Source organism: Falco peregrinus, chromosome 6 (genome assembly GCF_023634155.1).
Source record: "Falco peregrinus isolate bFalPer1 chromosome 6, bFalPer1.pri, whole genome shotgun sequence".
NCBI lineage: Eukaryota > Metazoa > Chordata > Aves > Falconiformes > Falconidae > Falco > Falco peregrinus.
Window position 1 is genome coordinate 31146300 of NC_073726.1, and position 13530 is coordinate 31159829.

Here is a 13530-nt window from a genome sequence, read left to right on the forward strand (position 1 = left end):
AATCAGCAAGGAAGAACTATCAGGGCAGTAACTTGCTGACTGCTGTATCCGCAGTATATCTAACATAACGGTGAAACCTCTAAATGCTGACAGAATCATAGAATCATGGCATTGTTTAGGTTGGAAAAGACCTTTAAGATCATTGAGTCCAAGCGTTAATCCAGCACTGCCAAGCCCACCACTGAACCACGTCCCTAGGCATTGTATCTACACATTTTATCAATCCCTCCAGGGATGGTGACTCCGTCTCCGCCCTGGGCAGCCTGTTCCAGTGCTTGACTACCCTTTCTGTGAAGAAGTTTTTCCTAATATCCAATCTAAACCTTCCCTGGCACAATTTGAGGCCGTTTCCTCTTGTCCTGTCACTTGTTACTTGGGAGCAGAGACCGACCCCCACCTGCTGCAGCCTCCTCTCAGGGAGCTGTAGGGAGCGAGAAGGTCCCCCCTAAGCTTCTTTTCTCCAGGCTGACCCCCCACAGTTCCCTCAGCTGCTCCCCATCAGCCTTGTGCTCTAGTTTAATTTTATTACCTTACACCATATATGCATATTCACATGCATATTACTCAGTACTTACTGAAAGTATTTCCACGAAACTCGCAAACATAGAAACTTAGCTCAAATAAGAAATATCCTGATCAATACGGAGATACATCTCTTGCTCATTCACACTGATAAACTAAGTAGTTGTGTCATACAGCAGTGTATTAAAATTAATTTCCTTCTGCTCCTATGACTAGGGGCATGATTCTCCTAATGATGCGTAATAGTATTATGAAGCAGTGTAACATGAAAATAGTTGGATTTGCTGAAGAAAATTTGAACTAGGCAGAGCTGCATTATTCTCAAACTGACAGCAGCCCGCACAGACACAGCTCACTGTGACTGCCTGTATGATGGCAAAACTATAAGCAGGAGGAGGAGAGGATCTAGTCATCTTTCCTTCATATCAAAAATTCTAAAGCAAAAGCAACTGGGTGAAGGAACAACAGGGTGTCGTTCAGCTCTGTAGACAAAATGAAAACAGCTTTTGATGTTGACCAGAACCTACAGATAACAGCAACATTAGAGGTGCAAAGATGGTTATGAAGTCTACAGCCACTGTGGCTTGGAATGGACATTGAAACTGGTGACACAATGCAGGCATGGTGGACGTGGAGGAGCTGAACAGAACAGTGATGAATACAACAGGACAGAAGTGTCACAGTGTGGATACACACACCAGAGAGTGTTAGAGAAAGAGGTCGTAGGATTCTTCTTCCAGGTAGTAAGCTGCTCAATCTGCCCAAGATCTTAGTTCTCTTTTTTCTTGCTCTGCTACTTCAAAAGAAAAATAAAATAGTTTTAAAATACCACTAATGCCACCTCATTATAGTAAATAATTAAGACAACATAGGGTACACATATGTCAGTGATTTGAATACTGCTATCTCTGGGTTTTTTTTACTGTAGTCAAGAAGCACCATTAGCCTGTAAGCAGACAAAGAAAAACACTGTCAAATTTTCCTCAAAGCTTAATGTGCAAACTCTTAAATAACAGCTTTACATCCTAGTCAGATATACAGTATGAGAAGGTTATTCTTTAACTCCTTTGTTAAACTATCTCATTTTGCTTTGATGCTGTGGAGCATGTAATAACTCATAGCTTATGTGCTATCTTTGACCTAGAAACACTGGCAGCTGTTAGGGGAATCGCTCAGTTTTTGGAAAGTATCAAAAGGTTTTTAGCACATAAACCAAATTTATGAACAGATATTGCCCTGGAGAATAGAATTGTTTATGTTTTAGTATCACAGCTGTCACTGGTGCACAGTTATCTTGTCCTGTATTAATCCCCTGAAAAGGTTGAGCATCTTCACTCAGTCACTGAAATATTTTATAATTGACAGACTTCATCTGGCACTGAATATGTATAATAATTTTCTCCATAAAGAGCATACTGTGCTGACACTAATCTGTTTTGTTGTCGTCTCCCCTTATTATCAATGTCTGCATTGTTTTTTCAGCAGCATTGAAGAACACAAATAGGAAGCTTCTAATTGAAAAAGCTAAGTAATCAAAAAGCCAATTAATCATACAGATGAGCTCTGACACTCAATGATGCAACAGACAGAAATACCACATTCATATAACTGAAGTATTTTTGAAGTGTGCTTATTTGATGTAAGAATGATCTGAGAATGTAATTAGCATTCTTTGTCACAGGTGATAGACTCACATTGCACATTCCTTCATACTGACATTACTTCTCTGAGCTCTACTAACTCTGCTCCCATCCCACCTCCCCTTCTGCTCTTTTCTCTGCTGAACAGCCCATGCTCTGATTTTGTGTACCTTTCACTGAAATCAGGACAAGTTTAGGAACAAATAAGCAGCCTATTATTGTACTCTGTAATTTCCAGAACGTTAGGCCTTTCCAGACCTTCCTTTTTTCTTAAAGCTCTATTTCCATCCCAGTGCTCAAAAATCACCAATACAGAATCTCACAAATGACCTTAATAACAGCTGCAGCCTCAGTGAAGCTGGGATTGCAGGAGACATGACCTCTCCGCTTTTGCAGGTTTTCATTCTGTAATCTCCACATCTCTGATAAAGTTCAAAGTCAGATTTTGAGCACTGAGTTCACCTCCTTTCAGAGCTTGAACAACTCTCTTTTTTTTGGTGTGGAAGAGGTATGCACATCCACTTTGAAAACCAACCGGATGACAACTTGGCAAAGCAAAGGTTTCTTAGCGTACAAATAGAAAGTCAGAATGAAAAGACAAGCCTTAATATTATGAGAACTCCACTCTGAAGACAGAGCAAACATTGTCCATGGCATAAGACAGTCAATTCAGAACCACCTGTTGTAGTCCTGGAGACTTCCAAGTACGAGAAGAGAAAGCAAGACATGGCAGAGTTCACCTATTTCACATCACTTGGGGGATGACACTTCAGTGGTACTCAAATACAGCTATTTATAGTTCATTATCTCACTTGCACACAGCAATTCACACACATGTTAAAACATGATTCCCCATTGGAAGTCTTCACTTAACAGAAGCAAGCAAAGGCACCGTACCAGTGACCTACTTTAATGTGAAAAATGACTAAGAATAAAATCTTATTCACTGCATAGCACCTTAAAAAGGTAAAAGAAAAGCTTTCCAACAAAGAATCATGGTTTATCACACAGCCTTCGCCATAAATTACTCCAATACTACTTGAACTGTCATGATAAAATGGAAGGCTGATGACTAAGAGCAGAGGTACAACTGCCCTGTAAGAAGCCAGTTTGGATGAGACAATGCAGATGCTTTTTCCCCTAACACCAGACAATTATTTGAGAATAAGGAAGGTATTCTGTGGGGATTTTTTTTGAAGGATCTTAATTTTTAACTGCTTAAATAATGCACCATTTTAGAATCATTAAACTAATTTACTCTCATCTTTTCAAACCATTTTTCATTGCCAAGAACATGGACTTCATTAATGTCATCTTTAAAATCGCAGGACAAAACACTGAGACAGTATCTGATATGCCCTCTATTTAAAATATTCATTAAGACCAATTATACACACTGATAATTCATGCAACATGCTCTTCTTCCTAATCCATAAAAACAAGGCGTTTTCTTCTATCTTACTAAGCTGCAAAAATGAATATATATCTTCTTCGGATCATTTTCAAATTTAACTAAAAAAATTCCAAATTAATCAAGAAGAGGTGGGCTCAGGAAGAAGGCACAGGGGTAAAGGAGGCAAATATATTCAGGCTAAAGGTTACAACCAGCCTGGGATCTAGAAAATGATGACAGTAAGTTTTTGAAATTAATATCCTACAAAATAATACCCTATAAAGAATAAGAATGCTAACAGCAATATGTTGAAATATTGTAAGCATGTTGCACAGCTTACCAAACTGTTCCGTACAGTTTAAAGTCTACTGTGAAAAAAAGGCACAGAAGTGCTTCTTAAACATGGCATAAACAACTTGCCATTAACATTACACTCCACGTGCTGGTGGTTTTTGGAGGAACCACTAATTCCACCCAGAGAAAGAAACTGTGGACTACAACAACAGCGGAAATTCAGTAATATATCTTCACACTCCATGTGCAATTTTAAGACTACTTGGTGCTACTGATCCACTTACACTGGCGCTTTGTCAGTGCTGGTATAAAAGCAACCTCGTTCAGACTTTTTCTCTCTCTGTAATTACTGTGACAGGTGAAATCTCATTGCAAATGTGAGAACTTAGTAAAGAAAACAATATCCTCAACATTAAAGCCTCCATGTTGTCAATATTAAGCCAAAACCAGTAGCAGTTACAACCAAAAAAAACCCCTCTGGCCACATTTTTAATCTTTATCTCCTTAGAAAAGTCATCTTGTTTAACAGTAAAACATAACCAGAAAGTCAGTAGCAGAAATGAACAGAAACTCTTGATTAAGAGGGAAAGGAGACTTGCCCTTTCTTCGAGTCGAGCCAGCTGCTCTTTGTAGTAGGCATCGTGCTTCTTCAGTTCTCTGTCTTTCTCTTCCAGCTGCCTGGCCTAGAAAAAAAATTATAAAACTGGATCAAAAAGAATGATAAAACTGGATCAAGAAAGAGCCTCACTTGCAAAGCAAAGCTTCTACTATAAATTGTACCAGTAAGGAATATACAGTGATTGCAAACTGCAGCCTATTAGTTTTTGCCAAACAGAACATTAATAAGATGATGATTGCTGCATTGAAAATGTAAAGAAATTGTCTATTGTACTGGATTTTCTCCTTCCCTCCTCAGCAGCTGTGTCATAGTTTGTCCAAATGTATTTGGAAATGTCACGAAGACTGAACCAAGCATACCATGCTGAGATGCTTTGGGGTTTGGTTTTTGTATTTGTGTTTGGTCTTTTTTTAACTAACTTTGCACATCACTTCTGAACTTGGGCAAACTTGCTCAAGCTACCAAAACCCACATACATTATATATATGCAGAGCCTGAATATTTATTTGTTAGCTGTTACTAAGTGGACATTTAGACACCGGAAAGCTAGACTTGGATCCACGTATTTTTAGGCAGTAGTAAAAAGAATTTTTTTGAAGTAGCTGTTTTTTCTTTCAAACCCCAATTCAGGGATGCATTTCGCATGTGCTTAATTCTAAATACATGAAGGTTTGGAAAGAACCAAATGCTTACACCTTAGCAAAAGCAGATCTAAAGTACATCTAAAACCCAGCAGTCCTCTTTAAAATTAGTAATCATTCCTATAGAAACTCCTAGATCAGTTGAAATATCCAACTAAGCCAGCTGAAATAGTCTAATGCAGGATCACTTCCATGTCCAGTAACTTAAAATAATACAAAAGAATTCTGAACTTGTATCTTTTGAATACTAATGTGACTTGAGTATTCAGTTAAGAGACACTGCTACCAGCACTACTGAGGAAGTTGACATTTTCTTGGCTGGTCATCACAATATGTAACAATATCTAGTAGGTGACTCATTAAGAATTATAAAATACATTAAAAGAGCGCACCTGCACACAGAACCACATACAAGTGGTAAGTCCTCTAGAAGAAATACTAGACAAGTGATTTTTAACAAGCTAAGGAAGATTTAACATCTAAATTAACAGCGCAAATTCATTCCAGGCTCATAATGTTTTAATAATAAAATATCTTTAGCGACTAATAATTAACTATCAGTGGTCATTACCACAATTGCCTATTCAACATTAGCCATTTACTGCTAACATATTCTTTTCACCCCGGTACTGATACCAGCTGCAAAAAGTTCCTATTTTAGCAGCATCACGTAAAATGGTGAACTGTTTGTACTCCTACTACTAAAGATGGTATCTCCAGGTCATGCTTACAGAAGCACGTCAGAAACCTTACAGCACATATTATGCTACACTTGTATCAGTGCAGGGCTTCATTCTCTTTGTCAAGATTAGCTTCTCTTCTTTTTTGCAAACAGACAAAGAATAAAATAAAAACATTTGATTGTTGGTTGTTCTTTACTTAACTACTTACCTTTTTTTCTATATCCTGAAGCATATAAAAAAGTAAAATAAATAAATTTAAATTTATGAATAGACACATAAACAGAAAGAATGCAAAAAAATGCATGCATGTCAGGCCTATCTGTAATCTCTAAAACAACACTGAAAACTGCTTGGAAGTTGGTGGCGTTTTTTTGTATGAACTTAACCAAAATACCCCTGCTCATCCAGAAAGCACAAAGTCAGATTTTAATTCTACTTGGATGAACCAAACCTTGCCTCTGCCAACCACCCATCTCCAGTATAGTGCCATGGAGCACATGCTACAGCCCTGTCCACCAACATTTTAATCAGCCTTTATTCACTAATTACAGGTTTTTCCACAGCCAACTACCATGCTTTGTATTGATCGTGATTTTGCTTTTCCAAGATAACGACCTCCCAAAGCTGGTGGTTATAGAAATAGCTGAAAATTCATTGCAGGTTGTGCCTCCCCAAAACCACCCTCTCCCAGATATCTAATACAATACTTCAAAGCATTATGGCAATTACCCATACGTGAATATTTTATGTCTAACCACCTCATGATTCCTAAAATATTTGCAAACTCACGAACATTCCTTTTGTGCAAGTGGAGATAAATAGGTCAGTGAGAAAGAAAACATAAAATTAACGTTCCATAATGCTCATGAGAATTCAGTTAAGTTTTAGTTCTAACAATTCAATAGTGTTTCACACAATCCTATCAATGACCTGAAACCAAGCAGCAAAACTGACTTTGGAAAGCCAGTGAGATATAATAAAACCCATACAAGAGCATCATGGCTTAATTCACTCATCCCATTACTGACAATTCACAAGTGCAGAAATTTTCAGGGTAATTTTAAATTTAAAAAAAAAAAAGTTTCAAATAAAAACACAACAGGTCAAGGGCACGCTAATGATAGAGGAGATGAAACCCACTCTCTTCTCTGAGTCCAGCTGAGTTTAAATTATTTTTATCTGCATCTTGCTTGCTGATCAAACACCATTTAAAAAAGAGAGAAATGGATTTGTTTAACAGTGTCTGATCACCAAATTTATATATATATGGAAGACAATATGAGTGGGGGAATGCAAATAACATTTGTTCCAAGGATATTCAACTGAATGTAAGTTTTTGTCCTGGAAAGTTTATTAGGTTTTTTGCATTGATCTAGTTCCCTGCCCTCCAAGATCATCAGTGATTAAACAGCCAGCTTTTACTGCACTAAAGATACAGTGCCCAAGAAGCAAATTATGTTCATGCTGCTTATTGCCCTGATCCTATCAAAGCTTTCATACCACCGAGAAAGTAGAGATATTAGATTGTAAGAATACTAAATAATACATCTATCCAAAGCTTTGGTCCCTATATTGTGAAAGTAACTTGAAGATTTGGTAGGCCAGTAAGAAACTAAAAAAAAAAGTTTCTTCCACATTTGTGGCATTTGTACAGTAACGTAGACATAGCAAGTTTTAAAAAATTAAATATTCATTTATACAGGAGACAATATAAATATGCCAACAGAAGAGAATTCACTGCAGAAATAAAAACGTGTAAGGTAATATTATATTTATGGGGCTGCAGCAACATGATCCCAGTGAATATCAATTAGCCGTAACAAAATAATTAACAGTAGCCATGTATTCAATTAGCTGAATGCTGCACTTTAGTTGTAAATGAGATACTGGAACAGGTTCATTGCTTCTTCACAAAGTAACGCTAATAAACAGCATTTGCTTGTTTGTTGTTTAGAAAACAGCTTCAGAAGGTCGCCTTTTAAAGGCAGCCCATCTTCCCAAGACCACTCAAAATTAAAATCCCAAAACAGATCACTAGGATTAAATACAGGTTCTTCAGAATCGTTAGGAAGTTGGACCAAGATTTAAAGGCCAACCTGGGTTTCATTTCCAAAAGTAGTGCCTAGATTTAGCACAGCAGTGGTATGAGTTTCTGTCAATGGAGAAATGGATGTCTACAAAAAATTCCCATGTGTCGCCTTCTACATGGCTGCAGAGACACTTGCAAAGCAGTCCCGTGATGAAGCCAAACCCTTCTCGTGCTGGATCCAACAGGTACATATTAATTTTGTCCTTTCTAAAGTAGAACAGAGCAAACAAACCAACTGAAAACGTGTGTTTCGTAACTATCTTTAAAAAAATAAAGGAGTCCAGTTTCCTGGCTACAGCAAGGTTAGAGGTGCTTGCAGTCTGTAGTTGCTATTCATTAAGGAGTTGCAGGGGACAGACCAGTATCAGGCAGTTTAGCAGAAGTCTGTAAGCAGGTTTCAAAATCAGCTCTTGAAGCACTCAGTAGTCCCAGTTTTACAACTGCCCCTTGGCACAGCCTCCGAGCTTCAAATTCATTAACATCCACAAGTTTATGGCAGAAACCGCTGAGATGGCTTCAGGTTGCATTTTTCTGGCAGAGAAATGCTTCAAAATAAGAGTGCAGTTTTAACACTGAATTTATAAATCATCATCAGCCATCTGAAAGAGCTTTGCCTAGGTCTTGCCAAGCTAATTCATGGTCATCTCCTCATCACCCCACCAAGAATGTCAGAAGACGGGGCAAAGGGAGAACCAAGGGACCGGGTCTCCCAAGGCACACTCAAGGCTGTGAGTGAGACCAGACATCTGGGCTGGGGGCAGAAAGAGTACCCTGCCACAAAGGGTTCAAAAGGCTAAGGGGATTTGCCAAATGAAATGCTGACTACAGCAACGAGGGGCTTTTCCCATGGGAAAGGTCACATGAAATAGCTACAGGCCTTCAGGCGGGCCCATGTACTTTGGAGAAAAGGTTAACGGATTAATAGGCAAAAGAAAGCAGTGGCAGAGGAGTGGCCTTCAGCAGCTCCAACAGCACAACTGTCTCACAGGAGAACTGCTGGCAGGTCAGGATGAATGTGATATACCAGTACTACAAGACAGCAGACCTCAAAAAAAAATCATCTTTCAACGTTATGTTGCTGGAGAATTTCCATTTGTTCTGCAGCTTGAGGTTTACTGGATGAACATATCTGTAGCTTAAAGCAGCGTGTGAATTCACGAGTTCATTGGCACCAACGTCACTCAGGCACAGGCTGTGACTGTCACATTGTAAAACAGTTATTCACCCTTTGGTGTCTACTAGATTGCTCTGCCCAGAAACCCTTTTGCAGCGGACAACATTCACCCATGACATACTGCCCAGTGCTTTCACATCTGCATGCTGATAAAAGCAGATGAAAAAGGTTCGTTGCTTGTACACGTCTTTATGGTCAGCAAAACTATGATCTTCATTACTGCATACCAGTGCCCCAATAAAAATTATTCTCAATTTCCACATTTGCTCCATGTTGGATTGCAACAGTTTGAAATTTTAACCTTCTATTTCAATATATAAATACATACATCATTCTGAATGGGCAACAGCAATAACTTATGGATATTCTTAGGAACATATGCTTCTCCCTTCCCCCTAAGATAATTTCTTTTTGAAGCTATTGCTCTTCACAAAATCATTCCTAACCACAAAAAACGATCCAGACACATCACTAAAAAACCCCTACGTTAATTTCCACTTGTAAAGGTAGAGAATAGTTATGAACAGCAGCAACAATAATGTATCATAAAACATATTCTTTGACAACTGTAATTAAAACAAGCTTCTGTAATTACCAGTAAATGTGCTACAGTACATTTTCTAAAAAATAATGAAGTCCTAAAAGAATGAGTAGTGCAGATAAAAAAAGATCACATTGAGAGGAGGCTAATGGAGAAAATTAAAGAATTGAATTTATGAACAAGTTAGGATCTAGTCTATGCAGAACATGTGACATGAAGCTTCATTTACTAAATCTAGTTATAGACCAAAGGGAGAAAAAAATGAAATGTACGCTGTATCAAATGAGAGTTATGGATTCCAATTTCTAATGCAAGCTGCAGGAATATGCAACTGAAATTCAGAGGAACACTGCTCTCCATCAAGACAGAAGTCTGTTGATGTTCCTGTCCCAAAAAGGAGAGCTTCTGTTACCATGTTGGATGTAAAAAGCTGAACAAGGAAAATGTGGGACACCTGCTGAAGGAGATGGATGCTTTAGGGTGAGTAGACACATACAGCTGAGGTACTCAAAGGGACCTCAGCAGGTCATGTAGTTCCTGCTCGAAACAGGGGCAACTGGTACCTCAAGGCTGTATCCAGTTGAGTTTTGAAAATCTCCAAGCATGGAGGGTGACCAACCTCTTCTGTGCCTTCTTCATCAGCCAGGTCTCCCAGACTCTATGTGTAGAGTCAGGGTTCAAGGAGGAGAAGCAGTAATAGCGGTAGGTAAGTACTGAGACACTAATCATTTGAGAGGACCCCAGGTTCCATCCAGCCTGATTTATTTTATGATCCTGTCCCCAAAACAAGGGGCAGAAAGATCACACAATTGTACCGAACTGCTGCAGAAGGAGCAATATGAGCGCTAAAGAAAAGCTGCACTTATCAACAAACTCTGCTCCTCACTGGGTGAACCATCTGGTTTGTTCAGTCTGAAATCAACAGATACTGAAGATTTTATCGTCTTGAAAATAAAAATTAAAATACATTCATGACTATTATATTCATTAGCAATATGCAGAAAAGCCTCAAGTATCTATTCAATCACAGTTCAAAGAAAACAGAGATGCTAAACAAATCTGTATTACATATATGCATGTCAACAGGAACAGAAGAAAGGCACGACTTATTCCTGAAACTGTATACATGCTTTTCATTTAACTAACACAGTCCAAAAAGATCAAACATTTTAAAGACTATCTGTACTGCTGCCAGGTATTTGTAGCAATTCAAGTAACGTCTATAACCATGTCTGACAGCTTCTGATGTTTCAGTCATATGTCAAACATGTACAGTTTTCCACTAATCTTACAGAAGCATAGACTGTTCCACATGAGCCAAAGTGGATTTCTCTGTATGAAAATGAAGCAAGAGTACTATTATTCTGCAAAATTCAGGAAAAAACAACTGCCAGTAAATAGACTTAGGACTGTATTCTACTTCCATCTTTTTTCTATACTGTTGCTATTGTAGTAAGTCATAAATATTTGTGTCCTTTTTACTGTGTTCAGAATTCATCTAATGATAATTTTACAGCAATCCTTTTGAAATTCCTGGATGAAACAAACAGCAGAACGATAAAGAAAAGATATTAAGCACTGTGAGCCAATATTTGATGTACTTTATAACAATACATCATGTAAAACAAAGGAAACATAAGGAACCATACCACCCTTCCAGAAGGCGTTTTCTCCAGTTCTCCACTGAAGTCCAAAAGTAAGTCAGTAAGAAGAATCTTGCACCTCGGTTGCCTAATACCTAAATATTCAGGCTAGAGAAAATTTCGAAATCTTCTAAGCTTTCCATCTAGGAATCATTATTCTTGCTTACAGAATCCAGCATAATTTGCTAACGTTTGGATATTTTATTATTATATTTTGCAAAGCCACAACTTATTTCTTTTGCCTTGTAAAATGAAGATTCAGTAGACTCAAGAGAAACAGTGAAATAATTCTTACAGAAGCTGCACTAACATAAGCAATGAAAACCAAACATCTCATTGAAGCCTAAATCAAAGTCAATCTCATCTGAAATCCTATAGAAAACTTACTCTAACCTGTGTTTATTGCAGGTCTAGCAGTGTCAGGGACTGCAAGTTCTCCAGTGTTGTCTTCCATCTGCAAATATCCTACCTCTTGTATCAAATGATCGGAACTATACATGAATTGATATAATTTCCTTACAACAGAACTTGTAACATTGGAACTGGCTGCTCAACCTGTTATCCTGGTAACCAATTTCCACTGAAGGTAAAAAAATGATGATGCCCAGGTAGGTAAAATCCACTTCTGAATACAAAATAAGAGTACATGTATTCCTTCTCAGCTATTCAAGCTATTGATTTCTGCTTAAGACACAAAACTGAATCATTTGCAACTACATTAGGTGTTTCTCAATTCAAAAGATACAAGATAAACAATTCCTTCATTTTTGGATGTTCAAGAAGGCACTACTTCAAAATATCTTTATGACAATAGATTAGCTGTATTTTTTTTTAAATGGATCTTATTAAACTCTTCTCTTTCTTAATAAACAAACCATTAAAACTCAGTGACTCTGTCTCAAATAATGCAGCCATACTGTTTACTATTATTCCAAAGCAGAGAGATTCTCCTAATCAGCTTGATAATAAAAGAACTGCAAACAGTAGATAATTTAAGATAGAAGGTGTAACTCAGAAACAAGCTGATCTTTTCAATGGAGCATATGACTTCATAGTGAAGTACTACAGTATTTAACCTCAGCATTGCCAAGGGACTACTGTTCTGGTCACTTCTGGGAATGCTACAGCTTTCACAAAAGACACTCTCCCATCAAGATACACAAAAAAATCACATGATAAACAAAATATTTATAGCTAATTGGTATGCCATATACATCAAGCCTAATCAAAATTTATCCCAATGAATGAATCATTGCTTTGTAGCTCTCCTGTTTCATTCTTTGCAGCACTTCCAAAACTCAATTCAAATAAATAAGAGGACAGTCAAATAGTTCTTTTTTAACTAAGTGTGAAATCCTATGTGATAAGAAAAGCTACTATACCTGTTAAAATGATTAATACAAACCAGCAAAGCTAGAAAGCAAAGCCTTGGGAAAGTGGGGGGAAATGGCAGGAAGTGTGTGCGCCAATACAGCAAGATTCAATGCTCTTTGTATTTTAATTAGCAAATTACAATGCTGGTCTTTCAGAATTTTCTTTAAAGTTTTAGCAACTTATTCTGAAATAAACCCACAAGAGAATTACTGCCTTGAGTAGAGTACCTCTGAAAGGAGCTTGGATTGATTTATGTATTGATTATTGGTGTGCATCTTCCTTTTATATAATCCTATAACACGTGTCATTGAATTTCGTGTTCAACTTCCATTCACTGCACTTCTATTTCTCTTCTCATTTGATTGCAGAGTCTCTAGGGCAGAGCCTGGAACTCACTACACATCTGTGCAGTGTTTAACATAATTATACTTCAAGCTCTACTGGTGTTTGTATTATTCTAACAGAAATAAATAATATTCTAAGCACAGAAAATACATAAAAATTATGGAAAAAGTAGACTCAATACAAGACAGTAAGGGAGACAAACACTTCATTTTTGTAAAGACCATTATGGAAAAACAAATTAATTTTTTTGTTGTTGTTTTTAAAGCCCTGGTCAGTTCAGATAGTATATATCTGTGTGTGCTAGTAATTTGGGACTGAGCAACTAAAAACACCCCAAACTTATAAATATCATTTACCAATTGGAGGCAGGAAATCTGTTTAGGAGAAGGTCTGATGTTAACATTTCTATTCCTTACTCTGACATCCTTTGTCATGTAAATTTGTTGACACAACAGTTAGAGTGATTAACATAGCTGGGCAGAGACTGGCTGTTACAAACACATGGTTCTACATTTTACTACAAATTTTCTCGCAATAAGAAAGAATAACACAGCTGTCTAACGGGATATTCC

At 37.5% G+C, this 13530-nt stretch overlaps 1 protein-coding gene across 2 annotated transcripts in view; it reads right to left on the minus strand.

Annotated features, from left to right (window-relative positions):
- Positions 1–13530, minus strand: part of CHCHD3 (coiled-coil-helix-coiled-coil-helix domain containing 3) — a 163664-nt gene that overhangs the window by 54536 nt on the left and 95598 nt on the right. For both annotated transcript variants that reach the window (XM_055807596.1, XM_055807595.1), the window contains exon 5: positions 4449–4532. In XM_055807596.1, the coding sequence (XP_055663571.1) occupies positions 4449–4532 (84 nt within the window). The remainder of the gene's footprint in view (positions 1–4448; positions 4533–13530) is intronic.